General features: G+C 46.4%; 1 protein-coding gene across 4 annotated transcripts in view; it reads left to right on the forward strand.

The window, feature by feature from the left end:
• The window catches only part of FANK1 (fibronectin type III and ankyrin repeat domains 1), a 68,327-nt gene that overhangs the window by 44,264 nt on the left and 6,440 nt on the right, over positions 1 to 17,623 (forward strand). For all 4 annotated transcript variants that reach the window (XM_031957011.1, XM_031957013.1, XM_031957012.1 and 1 more), the window contains 3 exons: positions 6,568 to 6,692; positions 16,410 to 16,491; positions 17,353 to 17,427. In XM_031957011.1, coding sequence (XP_031812871.1) covers positions 6,568 to 6,692; positions 16,410 to 16,491; positions 17,353 to 17,427 — 282 coding nt within the window. The remainder of the gene's footprint in view (positions 1 to 6,567; positions 6,693 to 16,409; positions 16,492 to 17,352; positions 17,428 to 17,623) is intronic.

The raw sequence follows: 17,623 nt of genomic DNA on the forward strand, positions 1-17,623 counted from the left end.
TTAAAGTTTTGTATAGGCTTCCAAACCACATAGAGTGCTTTGTAGTTTCCATGAAGGCCACATATTCCTTTCTGACCTGGTGGCTGAATTTTTAGAAGAAAAAATATGGTCAGTGGCTTCCAAATTAAATACCCAGTGATTCTATTTCTGAGAGGCCGCGTGGACGGAGTTGCACTCTTTGGAGTAAGAGGACTCAGATTTAAATCCTGTCCCTGCCACAGACTGCTCGGGAGAGCCTGGGCGTGTGACCTGACAGGGCAGCCAGGCAGGCAAATGGTTACAACAGAGGTTCTTCCCTGCGATCTCTGGAACCCCTGCAGGGTCCGAGGCTCAATCTCAGAGGGACTGTGACCCTGGAAGGGAAAAATGCATCTCGACTCGTCCTTGCCGGCCTTTGTTGTCGTCTGTATTTTTTGCCTTTGAGAACATGGTTCTGAGAATATGGGTTCACCAGACCAGCTGCTCATGGGCTTCAAGACATATAAGTTGTTCAGAACCTTTGTTCTCAATCCTTTTCTCACAAAACCTGAGATCCAGGTCAGCAGAAAGTCCTTCCATTAATTAATGTTCAGCTAAAATCATCGGTTGGTTAGTCAGGTCCGGCCTTCGCTCTCATGTACCTCCAAATTCTCCCCTAGATTTTGCTGTGTGACTTAGCCTGAACTGTCATTATTCTTTTAGGAAATAGCTGAAACCCTCCCGGGCCCAAAGAAGCAGAAAAGGGGGTGCCGACTAAAGGCCTTGGGATCAGAATCTAGCCTAAGAGCCAGCACTTCTGAATGTCTGCCTTAGCATGGAGAAATTCTTTGCGATCTCTTTTGGGCCCCATTTTTGTATCCTCGGGAAAATATTGCTGGCCCACGGGTTATATAGCTGGGTACCCTATGGAAGTTCAGATAACACATTTAGTCAAGATTCAGATGGGACCCTTCTGATAACCTTAGTCCCTGCAGGGCAGGTAGGTTGCTTCAAAGGTAAGGCACCTTTAGCCTTAATTTTATTTTATTTTATTACCAGACTTAGCATTTCTTTGCTAGAGGGAACTCCTATTAAGGAAACTCACAGGTTGCCCCTGCTCTGCAGCTCAGGGTGGGGAGTGAATCGGGACCAAAGGCAGCCCTGTGTGACTATGGGCCTACTGGGTACCATGGGCTCTTAGTTCCTTAAGCCCCAAGGGACTTCGTTATCAGAGGGGCCCCCTGCTGGGCAGCTCCACACGTGACGTGGACCCTGTGATACTCACCCAGTCATACTTAGCTGAAGACGGACCTGGGGGAGAATTGTCAAGGCTCAGACGGAGAAGCAGAAGCGACGTTCATGATGGGGCAGATCCCTGAGAAGTGGCAAGAAAGCCTGATGACTAGAAGAGAACTTGAAGTTCTCGGTCATTATATGTTTGCCTCAGATGGAATCATGCTGTGAGCTGCGTTGTGAGGGAGGGGAGCGCTCCCTTTCTCTCCTCTTCCTCTTGCTGGGGTCTCAGGCTCTGGCTGGGGGAGCTGGCTGCCGCCGCCTCCTCTGCCTGTCTCTTCTCTCATTCCCTCCCCCTGCTGTGTGCCCCACATCTTCTGGTGGAGCAGGCCTTGTCTCCCCCCTAGACACGGGGGCTGGGGGATGCTGGGAGACGGGAGCTCTAAGGCTTTGAGGCAGAGCCCCTCCTTTCCCAGCCGGCTGCATGGTCAGCACCAGGCACATGGGACAGCAAAGGCCACTAGGTGGCAGGATGGGACTGCGCTTGTCCTGACCTCTGGCTGCCAAACTTGCATCCATCATCTCCCAGCTCCAGTCCATCCTCACTCTTTCTCTGGCAGCTTTAAAGGCCTTTTGGGGTCTGCCCCAAACAAGCATCTGCCCCCCCTTAGTTCCGGCCGTTCTCTCTCTGAAGGTGCCTTCTGTCTTTCACCCCCTTGGGCTGAGCCCCATGGCTCCAAGGTAGTCCCCTGGCTCTCAGCCACCCCCTTTCTGCCTCACCCCAAGGTGCAGGGCCTCCCTGCGGGGCCCGAGCCCTCAGAGGCACCGGCTCCCCCCCTCCCCCCGGTCCCTTCTCAGGGCAGCCTGGCTCTGACCTTGCAGGAGATCCGGGAGGCCTTGAGACCATGCTGGAGCCTCGGTGGAGGCCACCCGGAGCACACTTGGCCCGTCCATGATCATGGCTTCCTGTTCCCTCTGTGATAGGTAGGAAAGCTCAGCACCTCACAGCAGCTTTTTTTGCCAATTTCTTAGACAAACACCCTCCGCTTGTCTCCTCTGCACCTGCATAACTCAAGGCCCAGAACCCCAAGGAGACCCCGTTTCGGGGACCTCAGCCGGTGAGCACCCGTTGCCTCTCCTGTGCTGGGGCTGCTATGTGAGGAGCATCGCCCAGTGACAAAGGACCCCCAAGATGCTGGATCTGACTTGCCCCTGGGCCCTCTGAAGCCCCGCATTTGTATTTGGATCAGGTGGGAGGGCCATCCAGGCCTAAGACAGCCGGTGGTGCAGCAGATGGAGCTGGGCCAGGAGTCAGGAAGTCCTGAGTTCAAATTCAGCTTGAGACATTTCCTGGCTGTGTGATCCCGTGGAAGCCACTCCTCTTTGCCTCAGTTTCCTTAACTATAAACAAGGAACGTAAAAAGAACAGCTGCCTTTTGGGGTTGTTGTGGCATCAAATGAGGGAATATTTGTATAAACTTGGAGCCCCGTGCCCAGCACACAGCCAGTGCTTAATAAATGCTTATTCTCTTCCCTAAATTCTGGGGATACAAAGACAGCATCCCTCCCATTGAGGAATGTGCCAGCAGTGGGGGAGACAATGCGCCAACTATCTCAGCACAAACCGGCTTCTTACAGGCTAGTGCGCCAGTGGCCAAGGGGGGTTGGAGAGCTTTCCCTTGGGTCTGCAGCTGGGACTGCTGGAAGCTGGGGCTGCGGGAGGGGGAGATGATAGGGGCGGCTGATGAAGGTGCCCCCAGGCATGGGGGGCAGGGGGAGCATGGGAGGCAAAGGGGGCAGCGGGGAATGGGAGGCTTGGGAGGCCCTGGAAACAAAGAAAGTATGAGATGCACGGGGGAGAGGTTGTGGGGAGTCACAGGAGGTACAGGCCACACTGGCTACTCTGGGAACTGTCTAGGATCCAGACTCCACCAAGCTTCAGTGCCTTGTGTGTTTGGCCCACAGTTTTGCGTGGTCACTAAGCCATGGTGTCTCTTTGTTTTTGTGAATTGTTTCTTTTGGATGGGTCCAGATTTAGAGCTACATGGGACTAAAGAGGTCATTTAGGTTAAATCCCCCCCCCCATTTTACAGATGGGAAAACTGAGGTCCAAAGAGGTTGCATCTAAGAGTCCTTGAAGCACAGATTGTGAATCCCAAGATGTGGTCCTAGTTTCTCTTTAGGGTTTATTGAGGAAGAAAGAGAAATCAAAACTTGCAGTGCTGTGACCAGGAAAAGGGGCTCCTAAGGGATGATTTCTGGAGGAAAGGAATAAGACCTGGCAGTTTCTTGTTGAGAATGACAGCAGAAAGAAAAGGCTTCTGGTAAAATGCAGCTGAAAAAGGGGGCATGCTGGGATGGCAGGGCTCTAGTTTCCCAGAGCACTGAATGGAGTGGAGTGAGGATGGGGTCCCAGGAGGCACCAGAGAAGAGAGCAAGGCCTCTTCCTTCTGAGCCCAGGGATGCAGGGAAGAGAGCCCCCAGGCCAGTACCTCCGAAGGATGAGCCTGGCCTCTGATTCTCTCTCAAGACGCCTCCATCCAGGTTGTAATCGAGAAGGCTCAGAGCCGACTGGAGCAAACGCCCCGGTGTGAGCTTTGTGCCAGGAGAACCGCACTTGTGTGTGGAGGTCCCTCCTCCAGGGATCGGGAGGTCTCTGCTGCAAGGTCTGCCATGCTTGGAAATATGTGGTATTCTACAGCCGAAGGTCCAAGTGCTTGTGGTTTCCATTCTAATGCATGTCAACAAATATTAAGTGCCTACTATGCTCCCAGCAGTGCTCAGTGCTGGAGCTATGACACAACCGTGAAGCAGTTCCTTCCCTCAGGGAGCATATTTCTATTTTATGGGGAGGAAACATGTTGCTCACTCACTTCAGGCCTGTCTGAGATTTCCTGACCTCATTGAGGGTTTCCTGGCAGAGATCCTGGAGTGCTTTGCCATTTCCTCCTTCAGCCCATTTTGCACATGGGGAAACTGAGGCCAACAGCACTAATTGACTTGCCCAGGGTCACCCAGCAATTGAGAGTCCCAGGCCAGATTTGAGCTCAGGAAGAAGAGTTTCCAGTCAATCTATGAAGCACTTCCTGCCCTCAAGTGGCGTGCATGCTGTGGAGAGGAAACAGGCGTATCTGACTCTGCCGCCCCATGTGGGGTTTTCTTAGCAAGGATGATGTGTTGGTTTGCCAGCTTCTCTTCCAGTGGATTCCAGGCTCTCAGCCTAGTGAATGTTTGAGGTTGGATTTGAACTCGGGTCTCCCTGGCTCTGGGCCCAGCGCTCTGTCCCTGAGCCACCTTCCTGCCTACAGCTCTGTGTAAAGAGATCAGTAAATATCCTCTGAAGGATATCGTTGGGAAAAAGATGGACCCCCGTTGCCAAAACATTTATGGCAGCCCTTTTGTAGTGGCAAGGAAGTGGGAGCGGAGCGGACGTCCATCAGCTGGAGAATGGCTGAGTAAGTTCTGGGCTATGAATGTTATGGAATATTATTGTTCTGTAAGAAACGATCAACAGGATGATTTCAGAGAAGTCTGGAGAGACTTACAGGAACTAATGCTGAGGGAAATGCACAGGACCAGGAGATCATTATATACTTCAACAAGACTATATGAGGATCAATTCTGATGGACGTGGCTCTTTCCAACAATGAGATGACTTAGAGCAATTCTTGTGATGAGAGAACCTGCTGCACCCAGAGAGAGCCTGTGGGGACTGAGTGTGGATCTCAGCATAGCATTTCCATCTTTGTTGTTCTTTCCTTGCTTTTTTCCCTTTCCCCCCCTTTTTGATCTGATTTTTCTGGTGCAGCATGATCATGTGGAAATATGGATAGAAAACGTGCATATGTTTCACATATTTCGGATCACTTCCTGTTGGGGTGGAGGGGGATCGGAGGGACACAAATTTGGAACATGAGGTTTTACAAAGGTGAATGTTGAAAATGATATATCTTGAAAATAAAAAGCTATAATTAAACTTTTTTAAAGCACCTATTCCGCATCAGGCACTGTGCTTAAAAAAAATGGACCCTTTTCTCAGGGAGGAGCTTGAGATTCCTCAAAGGCCTGATCCCTGTCTCCAACAAGCTCCCAACATGTGCTCCAGCTGGCAAGCCGGAAATAGAAAAGCTGGTTGGTTAAACAGCAAAAGGCCCAAGTCTCTTCACTGGATGGACTAAAAAGGAAGAAACCATCGTTGATCGGTGGTGACCAATGTTGTCCACTTCCTGGGGGTCACGTCACTTCTTGTCACTTCCTGAAGCTGACCTAGGGTCTGACATTGAGATCATGTGACTTCCTATAACCTGTAGATGTCTGGGAACAGGGATCACGTGACTTAGGCCTCAGGTCTGATCTACTCCATCTCATAGACTTATTGAGAAAATTTCACCTGGTCTCATGCTGAATCTCCTTCCTTTTCTTGGGTTCTTTTCCCCTGGGGGTGTTTATCCCCCAGACCCGATGCTGAGGAGGAAGCCCCAGGGTCCTCTCCCACTCACCCCACAATCTACCTGGGCAGTGGCCAGCCACAGCCAGCTTCCCGTGCCTCTGGGCTGAGGCAGCTTGGGGTGGGATTACGGATCTGGGTGCAGAGGCTTTGGTGGAGCTCGGGAGGACAAAGGCAGGCCAGTCTCCTCCATCTTCCTCAGGGCTTTAATGACCAGCAGGTGGCAGCAAAGCCAGCTCTGGTGGGACAACTCTGATGGGGGCTCATGGGATCCAACATGGCCCTAGGAGTCCTTGTGAGGGCATGGGCTGGGTGAGGCGTGTGCCATGGGGCTGGTCACGAGGGGATGATCTGTTCTCACAGGGCCAGGGGATGCAGAGCTGGGCAGGCAGACAGAAGCCCGAGGTCAAGTGGGGCCTCAGGTGGTGGATGACCCTTCTGTCTGCCTCAGTTTTCTCATGGGGGTGATGGCCACCCCAGCCTCCCAGGGTAACAAAAGGAGAGGGCTCTGCCAGCCTCAAAGCCCGAGGGAAGTGCTGTTATCGTTCCTCAAAGCTCTCCTTGGCACGGGTCAGTTTTAGAAAAACTTCCTAGAGAGGCGGGGTCCAGCTTTGGCCCGTATACAGCAGCCACTCAATGTGTGATCTTTGCAGTCTTCTGGACCCGGACCCAGTGCCAGTTTCCTTAGAGAATAAAAACACTCATAGACCCCTAGAATCGGGATGGATCCTTAAGAGGTTGGGAAGCCCAGTATGTAGCCATTCAGCAGAGGGGGCCAAGCTACTGGGGGTAAACGTTCTTTCTTTGGGGAAGGTATGAGGCATGAACCAGATTTACAAGGATCAGGTCCCGGTTGTAATAAGAACTTCTCAGCAACTGCTGATTAGGTTATGCCATGTTACTAAACGGATTTCATTTCTTCTCTTTAGGGGCTATGCAACAAAACATGTTGTCGAGGGTTTGGAACCTAGAACATTGTACAAATTCCGATTAAAGGTCACCAACCCTTCTGGAGAATATCACTATAGTCCAGTCGTCTCCGTATCTACAACCAGTGAGTGGGATCTTTTCTGCCCTCCCGAATTCTGTAGGATGACGGGGGAGATCACAGCTGATTACAAGGAAGACCCTTCGTGGGTTTGGAAAATGGGTCAGACTTGGCAGTAGGAAGTGCAGCTTCGACCTCCTCCGGTTAGGAGCCATTTGTTGAGGCGAGAGGACCTGGTTTGTGGGAAGTGATGGGCTTTCCTGCTTAGCAGAGCTCTTCCACTTGGGGCATGCGCCATGTTGGAAGGCCTGGGCGATGGCTGAGGGATGGGAGCAGACACCGAGCCTGCGGGCCTTGCCTCCCCCTTGGAGCCAAGTCTGGCCTTCCTGGTGGCCCACTCCTCCCCTGGTTTCTGGGCTGGGAATTTCAGCTAGCAGCAGTAGGCCTGCTTGTCGTTTCCATCATGATCAAAACAGGATTTCCATCAAGTGAACGCCCTGGAGGGAAAGGTTGGGGCTGAGGGGCTAATGGTAGCACACCAAAAATGGTTCTCAATGGGCAGTTCTGAACTGTCCAGCAACATACATAGGGGGGTCTTCTATGATCTGGCATTTACAAAACACTTAAAGTCTACAAAATTCTGTATAAACTCTTTTAAGACACTTATTCATAGAAGAGATGCTGCTGATTATTGGTGGAGGGGAGTCACCACAATGAGGATACCTTGTACTGGTGAAATCCCAGATCTAGACCCCCCAAAATATAGATATGGCTTCATGGGACCTCGAGCCCAAAACCCTTCAAGAGGGAGGGGAGTAACTGCAAGTCCTTTGCCCCTTGGACTATTGAGGAAACTCTGCAGACTGATGATGTGATGTGCCCGTCCCTTGTCGCAGAGAGCCAGTACATGTCAGAGTCAAGACTAGATCCCAAGACCCTCCCTCCAATGCTTGAACTCATTTCTTTCTCCCCCTCCCCCTTACCACTCACATCCCTTTCCTTCCCCCACTGGCTTCCATGGATATTGGGTGACTTCCAGGAGTGCGGCCAAGGTAAGCCCGACGCCCAATCCCCAACTTCTTCTCTGGTGGGACAGAGGCAGAAGGACATTCTGACTTTTCTGCTAGCCTGAGACTCTGAGTACTTGTAGTAGTATCTGAAATGTGTGTGTGTGTGTGTGTATTTAGAATAATATTTCCCCCCTAATTACACAAAAAAACAAATTTTATCATTCATTAAAAAAAAATTGAGTTCCAAATTCTCTTCCTCCCTTCTCTGCCCTCCTTGAGAAGGCAATTTGATATAGTTAATACATGTACAGTCGAGTAAACATATTCTATATTAACCATGTTGTGAAAGAATTTCCCCCCTCCCCAAAAGGACCCTTTGCCTCTCATTAAAAAAAAGAACACAACAAAATACAGAAAGTGCAGAACAGTATGCGTCAATCTGCATTCAGACTCCATCCTGTCTTTCTTTGGAGGTGGACAGCATTTTTCATCATGAGTCCTTTGGAATTGTCTTGGATCGTTGTATTTCTGAGAATCGCTAAGTTATTCACAGTTGATCATCATACAATATTGCTGTTACTGTGTACAGTGTTCTGGTTCTCACTTCACTTTGCATCAGTTATTTAAGTCTTCCTAGATTTTTCTGAAAGTATCCTGCTCTATAATTTTTATAGTACAATAGTTTTCTAACGCAATCAAATACACAACTTGTAAAGCCATTCCCCAAGTGATGAGCATCTCCTCAATTTCCAGGTCTTTGCCGCCACAAAAAGTGCTGCAAAAATATTTTTGAGCAAATATGTCCTTTCCCCTTTCTTTTTGATCTCTTTGGGATATAGACCTAGTAGTGGTATTGCTAAGTCAAAGGGTATAAAAACAGTGTAATAGCCCTTTGGGCATGGGACCAAATTATTCTCCAGAAAGGCTGGATCAGTTCACAGCTCCACCAGCTGGGTTCATTTTTCCATATCCTCTCCAACATTATTTTTCTTTTCTGTCATATTAGCTAATGTGATAGAAATGAGGGTGGTACCTTAGAGTTATTTTAATTTGCATTCTTCTAATAAATAATAATTTAGAGTATTTAAAAATATAATTGTAGAAAACTTTCATTTCTTTGTTTGAAAAATGCTGCATTCATATCCTTTGACCATTTATCCATTGGAAAATGACATATTCTTATAAATTTGCCTTAGTTCTTAGGTAGTTGAGAAATGAACCCTTTATCAGAGATAGTTGCCATTAAAAATTCTCCCTATTTTCTGTTTTCCTTTTCATCTTGGTTGCCTTTATTTTGTTGGCCCAAAAACTTAAATTTAATATGCTCAAAATTATACATTTTATATCATAATTATTTTTGTCTCTTGTCTGATCATAAATTCTTCCCTTCTTGCTCTAACAGGCAAACTATTTGATGCTCACCTAATTTGATTATTTTGGTATACAGTATATGGTGTTGTTGTGTCCTAATCTTTTTCTGATTTTCCCATTTTTCATATGGTGAGTTCTTGCTCTAAAAGCACTGAATTACTATAGTCATTTACTGCTGTGTATTGTGTGGCTAATCTATTTCACTGATCCATCACTATTTCCTAGCCCATACCAGATTGTTTCGATAATTACCACTTTGTAATACAGTTTGAGATCTGGTATTAATAGACCACCTTCCTTCATATTTTTCCCATTGGTTCTTTTGATATCCTTGATTTTTTTGTACATCTAGATGAATTTTTTCGTTATTTTTTCTATCTCTATAAAATAAATTTTGGTAGTTTTATTGGTATGTCCCTGAATAAGTAAATTAGTTTGGATTCACTTGTCATTTTTATTGGCCTATCCATGAGCAAATGATATTTTTCCAGCTGTTTAGATGTGGCTTTATTTGTGTGAAATTGAGTTCATATAGTTCCTGGGTTTGTTTTTTGGCTGGTAGATTTCCAAGTATTTTATATTGTCTACAGTTATTTTAAATGGAATTTCTCATTCTATCTTTTGCTGCTGGACGTTGATGTTGATATATAGAAATACTGGTGATTTATTTGGGTTTATTTTGTATCCTGTAATTTTGCTAAAGTTGTTAATAATTTTCTTAGTTTATTCCTGAAGTAAAACATCATATCATCTGCATCTAGTATAATAATGAATAATAGTGGTGATAATGGGTACCCCTGTTTCATCTCTGATTTTATTGGGAAGGCTTCTAGCTTTTCCTCATTACAAATAATGTTTGCTGATGACTTTAGGTAGATACTATTTATCATGCTCTCCAGTGCTTTTTTTTTATATTAGGAATGGGTATTTGTTAAACACTTTTTCTACACCTATTGAGATAACTGAATGATTTCTCTTGGATTTATTATTGATAATGGTCAATGAAATGAATAGTTTTCCTAATATTGAACTAGTGTGCATTTCCTGATTATAAATCCCACCTGGTCATAGTGTATGATCCTTGTGATTTATTGCCGTAATCTCCTTGCTAATATTTTATTAAAATTTTTTGTGGCAACATTCATTAGGGAAATTGGTCTATAATTTTCTAATTTTGCTTTTTTGCTTCCTGATATAAGTATCAGCATCGTATTAGTGTCATAAAAGGAATTTTGTAGGACCTCTTTCTGGCTTATTTTTGCCAACAGTTTATATTGTATTACAATCAATTGTTCTTTAAATGTTCAGTAGAATTCACTTGTGAATCCATCTGAGCCCGAGATTTTTTCTTAAGGAATTAATCTACGGTTTATTCAATTTCTTTTACCTTGTTCCTCTTCACAAGTGTTTTGCTTCTGAACACCATTTCTGCTCACTCCCTCAACTTTCTCTTTTCCCTCTCCCCTTCAATTTTCCTACAGGGTAAAATATATTTCCACATCTACCTGAGAGTGTGTGTTATTCCCTCTCTGAGTAAAATTCTAATGACAATAAGGTTTAAGTGTTGCCCACTACTCCTTCCGCAAAAACATCTTTTCTTCCACTGTTATAGATCTTTTCATGTGAGATTACATCTTTCCACTTTCCTCCCTCTTGTCCTAGTGCAATCTTCTTTATTTTTTTTTGAGGGCCCATCAACTCCACCTGTGCCTTCTCTCTACACATATTCCTTCTAACTGCCTAATAATAATAGAGTTCTTCTTAAAGAGTTATAGATTATGTGTTCTCATGCAGGAATGTAAACAGTTTGACCTTATTGAATCCCTTCTGTGTTCTCTTTCCTGTTTACCTTCTTATGCTTCTTTTGAGTCTTGTATTTGAAAATCTAATTTTTTTTAGCTCTGATCTTTTTCATCAGGAAAGTTTGCAAGTCCTCTATTTCACTGAATATCCATTTTTTTTTTGACCCTAAAGGATTTATACGTAGTTTCGCTGGATAATTGATTTATGGTTATAATCCTAGCTCCTTTGCCTTCTAGAACATCACATGTCAATCCTTCTAACCCTTTAATGAAGAAGCTGCTAAATCCAGTGTAATCCTGACTGTGTGCATTCATGATATTTGAATTGTTTCTTTCTGGCTGCTTGCGGTAGTTTCTCCATGGCCTGGGAGGACTTCTGGAATTTGGCTAAAATATTCCTGGGAGTTTTGGGGTTTCTTTCAGGAGGTAACTGATGGATTCTTTCAGTTTCTATTTGACCCTCTTGATTCAAGGATATTGGGATAGATTTCCCTGATAATTTCTTGAAATATGATGCCTGCGCTCTTTTTTTTTTTTGATAGTGGCTTTTAGATAATCCAAAAATTCTTAAAATATCTCCCCTGGATCCAATTTCCAAGTCAGTTGTTTGTCCAATGAGATAGTTCACATTTTCTTCTATTTTTTCATTCTTTTGATTTCGTTTAATTGATTCTTGATGTCTCATGGAGTCATTAGTACAATTACACCACATACATATACACACAAATATATATTTTATTCATATATGTGTATATACCTCTACATATGCATGCATGTATATATATGTATATATATATATGTATGTCTATACACACATATGGATAGATTTATGTTACTTTTCTGTTGATTTAAACTGTGTCCTTTTAAAAATTCAATTATCATGCTTTAAGTTTAGGTGAAAAAGGAACTAAAGTTTACTATTCCACAATCCTGAATGTCTTAAATGGACAAGGAGGGTGTCAGAGGGGACCTGACTGGCATACGGGGAAGTCTTTGAAGTAAGACTGAATGGGCCCCCATTGGTCTTTCTAGCTGTGGCTCCTATCACAGGTAAGAGTGCTGGATTTTCAAAGAGGTACTCACTCCATGGCAGTGAAGCTCACTAAAATTTATCAAGCCACAACTCTCCTATAGGGAACTGTGCTGGGTTCGGGGGAAGCTACAAAGCTAAGATATGATCCAATAGAAGACATGCATACAGCTTCAATGCAAAATGAGTTTGTATTATGAGTGCAAAAATATGATTCAAGGATAAAGGAGGGAAAGAAAATGTCCAAATCAGCTGAGGATTTCTTTTTCATCTAAAGAAAAATAACTATTTTGAAAAGTGGGAGGGTATATTTTTTTGTCTACTGTGTTTAAACTTTAAAAAATTCCTAATGGAACATTAGTGATTTATTGGAGGGAAAAAAGGCCTCAACATTTGTGAATTTGTTGAGTGTCTGAGAGTTGAGTGTCTGAGACACCGTAGGAATCAGAGTAGATGGCAAACAGATTTCTTCTTTTAGAAAGTAATTTTCCTTGCAGAAGTTCTTTGAGCGACACAAGTTTGTATTTTAGGTCCCTAGTCCTCTGTCAGAAATCATTATAAGACAGGACTGCAATGGACACAAGCCCATAGGGCTGGTCTGATCTAGATGTTGTTAGATGCAGGGCCTAGAGCTCTAAGGGGGGTGCTCTAGTGGGCAGGCAGGAAAGGCCCGAAATGATGCTCCTTGGTCCTTTCCCTGGCTGCTGCCAGGCTTAGCAGGAAGCTCACCTTGGCCCAGATGCACAATTAACTAGTGAGTAGCCAGGCCGTCGGGAGAATCCCTAGCAGGCTCAGACTCTCTTCCCTGCTCGGTGCTGTTATCATTGGTTATGACTGGAACCCTTCAGTATGACCTGCAAGGGAGCTTCTTTCCATTAGATTTTTTTTTTAAGTACCCATTGTGTGCTCCCTAGAACTGAAGAGTCACAAAAATATACTCTTTGAGTAGAGCTGTGCTTCCTTTTTCTGTGGGAAAAGTGCGTGAGACTTTAACTTAAATGAGACACGCAGCTTTAATCGATGCCCCCTTAGAGAGAAAGAAAAACAGCTGCCATTGGCTAATGGACAAATGCCTTCTCTGTGTGCTGGTCACTTGGTCACTGCTTTTTGGAGAACCTCAGAACCCCCAAATAAAGCCTGCCCATCTGCCACTCAGTGGCTCCTGTTCAGCCCGGGAAGGATTAGTTCTCATCATTCCTTACACTTTTGGGTCCAACCCTGCTCAGATGCACTTCCGGACCATGAGAATACTCCTCGTGGCAAGGGGCAGCTCAGTAAACATTCCTGGAAACCATAAACCAACCAGAAAAAATGGAGAGCTGGCTTGGCCGTTGAGGCAGAGGTTTCCTTCCATAGTCTTCCCCCTAAATCTGGAATTGTTGAACAGAGTTGGGGCATTCTTCCCACCTCGGCATTTCTCTTCTGCTCTCTGTTTTTGATCACGCCTTCCTAGAAGTAGATATGAAAGGCAGGGACCATGGGGCCACGGTCAGACAGTGTGGAGTCCTAGCTTCTGGTTCTTGGTTTGCCAATCCCAGGCCAACCCTGGCACCATTCTGGGTTTCTTAGGCCAGAATTTCTGCCTTGGTTCCTAGCAGGGCAGGGATAAATACATTGTCTGAGAAAGGACTTTTCCATCCCAGAGGGATGCATGTGGTGGGTATTGGCTGAGACCTGGATGCTGTCTGTGGACAAACTGACAGGCTCTTGCTCCCCAAGGGGAACATCTTGTCCTTGTTGAGATCCTGGATGATCTCTCATTGAGACATTAATAAGCAAAATATTGGTTTAAAGTCTATCAGTAGAAAGCCTTTGTCTTGTTGTTAGCAGTTTTGAAGTTTAGTTATAGCAGCCAGATTGTTTAATTTCCCAATTCCTGGTTTGGGATGAATGAGGAGAAAGTCCTTTTCTTCAGGTGGTAAAACAGGCCGGTGACAGTCTGGGCGTACGGTCCAAGAGCTGGGCATGTGAGCGGGAGATTGGACTTTATAAGAAGCACCATAAAAGCTGGAGCTGGAGACCATCCCAGCCAAGATATTTTCCGGCATCCATCTGCCCATCATGTTTTAAGATGATTACAAAACTTAAAAATATTATTTGTTTATAATTGTTAGTGGGTCTCCAGGGATGCCAAACATTCAGATTTGCAGATGGAAAATGTTTAAATAATTTCAGAGGATAAATTCCTTTGAACATATCTAATGGGCAGCCATTAGCTTGGGCCAGCCTGAAAGCTTAGCGCAGTTTAAGTACTTGGGACAAGACCAGTAGCTTTTATCTCCCACTCTGTAGCAACCTAATAACTAAAAAAAAAAAGTCTGTAAAGATTTCTAATATAGTTCAAACATCAATTTAAAGGATATTCGACATATGCTTAACATGACTGGCAAGCACATTTCAGCAGTTGACTGGAAGTTCTCTGGCTTTGGCATTTGACAGTTTTAATTGGTTCATAGCGTGATGTAAAGATTCATTGGGTTTGATTCTGTACACAGGGCCTGGGCTTGGGGAATCTCGGGGGGCAGCTCCATCACCAGGGGAGTGAGCCAGGCCTTTATTCTCCTCTAACTCTCAGTCCTTCTGGGAAGGGTGGGAGAAGTGTTTTGGTGTAGGCACCTCAAGTTTGGTGAGACTGGAAAAGACACCAATGGAAGGTTCTTATTGCCAAGGTTGAGCCCCCTTGAGCGGCTGTGGGCAGCTGGGTGACCTGGCTCTTGGCTTTTGTGGTGTTATTTTTAGAACAAAAGAGTCAAAGCAAAGCCTCGTGAGGGACGAGGTCCATAGGAGTTCTTCTGAAACAATTTCACCTTTTACCAGAAAAAGAAATTGCATTTGGGGTGTTTGGGCCAACTTTCCCACAGTTTCTCCATCTGTCTCTGTGGGACCGCTCCAGGAAGCCACTGGAAGCACTCAGGCCCCAAACCACATTGGGACTCGTGGCCATCTTCTGAACCAGGTCACTGAGGGAATGTGGGCACGGGCCAAGGACAGGAGGGCCGGCCAGCCACTAGGAGCTGGTCCCAAGGTGTCTCCCTTTGGGCCTTGGAAAGCAGCTTCTTTAGCTGCCCATTGTGTGCTCTGAGGCACAGGGGTGGCTTTTCCAAGTTATCTAGTGCATTCTCAGGTGGGTTCTGCCTTTGGCCCAACGGGGTTTGCTCTGTTTTGGATGGGGGGCACAGTAGGTCCTGGTGCTTTTGGACAAGTAGCTCCAGGTGGAGTAGTGCCCACATCCCTGCAGATGGGAGTCATTTGTGTGGCACCCATGGGTGGGCCTGGATGTGAGTACACATTAGGGTTGAATGTGCACCTGGCGCCAGTGGGGTTCCCCAGCCAGGAACGTTTTTCTTCGGCACAAATCTCCTGGCTTTGGAAGGTAGGGAGAGCCGGGGCCCTGCTAGGCCCGGGATCCAGGGCTGGGCCAGGCCGTCTGGATAAACGTGTTCTCAGTTTTCCTCAGCTGCATCTCCTCGAGGCTCCTGGCGGCAGCTTGTGTTTGATGGGCTGCCCCACGCTAGTGACTCACACGGATCTGCAGAACCCCAGCCTTGCGATACATTTTCCCTTGTAGTGCTGGGTAGCCACACCCAGAGGTAGGTGGCCAGTGCATCCTGGGAGGATGTCAGAGGCCTGGCGACAGAGTGCAGCCAGAGGCAGCGTCCAGATCAGTGGGCTAAAGAACAGCATCGGAAAGAGAGTAGAAGGCGAATGAGATGGAGTGCTGAGGGGTGGGAGGGAAGAAATCTCTCCCAGAGATACCTAGAGCTGGCCACTTTCTGCCCCTCTCCAGTCCCTTCTCCAGTCCCTTCTCCAGTCCCTTCTCCCTCTTTTCACTGAATACTGATTATTTATTGACTCTCTTCCCTGTGCAGTTTCTGTTCTCTTAGCATCTCTCAGACTTTGATACCTTCTCCTCTCCATTTTGGGCACAGGATGGAAGAAAATCAGAATCTCCCAAAGAATGAACACTTCCCATTTTGGAGGCCATTTGTGTTTCGTTGTTGTTGTTGTTGTTGTTGTTGTTGTTTGGTGGTGGTTTTATTTTTTTGCTGAGGCAATTGGAGTTCAATGATTTGCCCAGGGTCACACAGCTAGGAAGTGTTAAGTGTCTGAGGACAGATTTGAACTCCTGATTTCAGGGCTGGTGCTCTATCCACTGTGCCACCTAGCCGCCCTTCTTGGATGTTTTTAAAGTTTATTTTTGGCTTCTTGGCAAATAGTCACTTGAATAGTGACAGTGGCAAAATCCTTTGCTACTCCTAAGAGACACTTTTTAAGTTTTAAGCTGCGAGTTCCATATTATGAAACAGGAAAGGATACTTTCCAAACCTCTTCCTCGCACCCACCAAACAGTATTTCCCAAATCTTTTATCTGAGTGAGATTGGCTCCTTTGCCCAAAGCACATTGCCAAAGTGAGGCCGCTTTTCCCAGTCATTTAACGCAGCCAGGCTAGCTGGGTCTCCCAGTGCAGGCCTTGGGGGCAAGGGAGCTGGCTAGCTCAGAGCCTGAAAGGACTGTGCCGGGGGCTCCCCCACATTCCGGAGCTGACTGTTGGTTGTCTGATTCCTTCAGGAGAGCCCATGAGTAGTGAGCATTTCCATCGAGCTGTAAACGTGAATGATGAAGAACTGCTTGTCCGGATACTTCAAGGAGGGTGAGAGAACCTCAAATTTTCCCCCAGATCCCCTGAAATGTTCTTCCTGACTGCCCGAGGGCAGTGATTTTTGGTGATTTTCTCTAGAAGGTCCCAGAGCCTTTGCCAAGAGGCTCCTAGACTGAGCTGGTAGACAGACATTCATATAAACAGTGGGGCAAATAGGAAATTGGAATCAGGTTCCTTAGAAATAAGGCCTTCCACAAAAAGGCCTATTGGCCCCAAGGAGTAGAGAGAGATTCCTGTGGATGGGCTCTTCTGAGCTCTAAGGAGGGCTCTAAATGGCATGGAGGAGCTAAAGTCTTGAAATAGTGCAGCTGAGAGCTTTAGATCCCCTCTCAGCCCCAGAAGAAAAGCATTTCCCTAAATCTGGCCAGCTGGGAAGCAGCTCTCCCATCTCATCAATTCTCCCATTGAACGTTCAAGGGCGGTGGGGTGGGAGGAGAGAGCTGCCTGGGAAAGTGCACCTGTTCTTTGGGGGAAGAAGTGTTCTCACCAAAGACAACATGTATGACCATATTCTCTGCTAAATTCACTGGGGAAACCCTTTCCTGGGTCTTGGTCTGAGTCCCCCCAAAATCTGGAGCCAAGATGAGCAAGGGCTTAGGTGTGAAATCACACTGACTGACCTTCCTCATATTAGCAGACAGTTTCCCCTTGAAGGCCTCCATCTCCAGTCAGAAACAGTTTGTTTCTTTATGAGTCCATGTGCCAGGCAAGCTGAGATGACGCGGCTCCAACCGCATAGAGGGGATGGGGGCCTGTCCCATTTTCCCAAGCTCCTTGTGAAATCTGTGGGCTTGTGGGCAGAGGAAGCCGGGATGGGGTAATTCATGAATTTCTTCCTTTTCTTTTTGGAAGCCATGTTAAGGTTGATGTTCCCAATAAGCTCGGCTTTACCGCCCTAATGGTGGCTGCCCAGAAAGGTTACTTACGGTATGTTTGCTCTGGCTTCTTCCTCTGGATGGGAGGTGGGCTCTGCCTTGGTCTGAAGGGGTGGGTTGGGTTTGGCATGGAAGCAAGAAGGGCACAGAGGGGAGAAACCTGGGAGAGGGGAGCTCATGGGGAGATGCCGCGGGAGAGGGGGGCCTGTGGCGAGATGCCATCGGAGAGGGAGCCCTCTGGCTCGCCC

Source organism: Sarcophilus harrisii, chromosome 2, assembly GCF_902635505.1.
Source record: "Sarcophilus harrisii chromosome 2, mSarHar1.11, whole genome shotgun sequence".
Taxonomy (NCBI): Eukaryota; Metazoa; Chordata; class Mammalia; order Dasyuromorphia; family Dasyuridae; genus Sarcophilus; species Sarcophilus harrisii.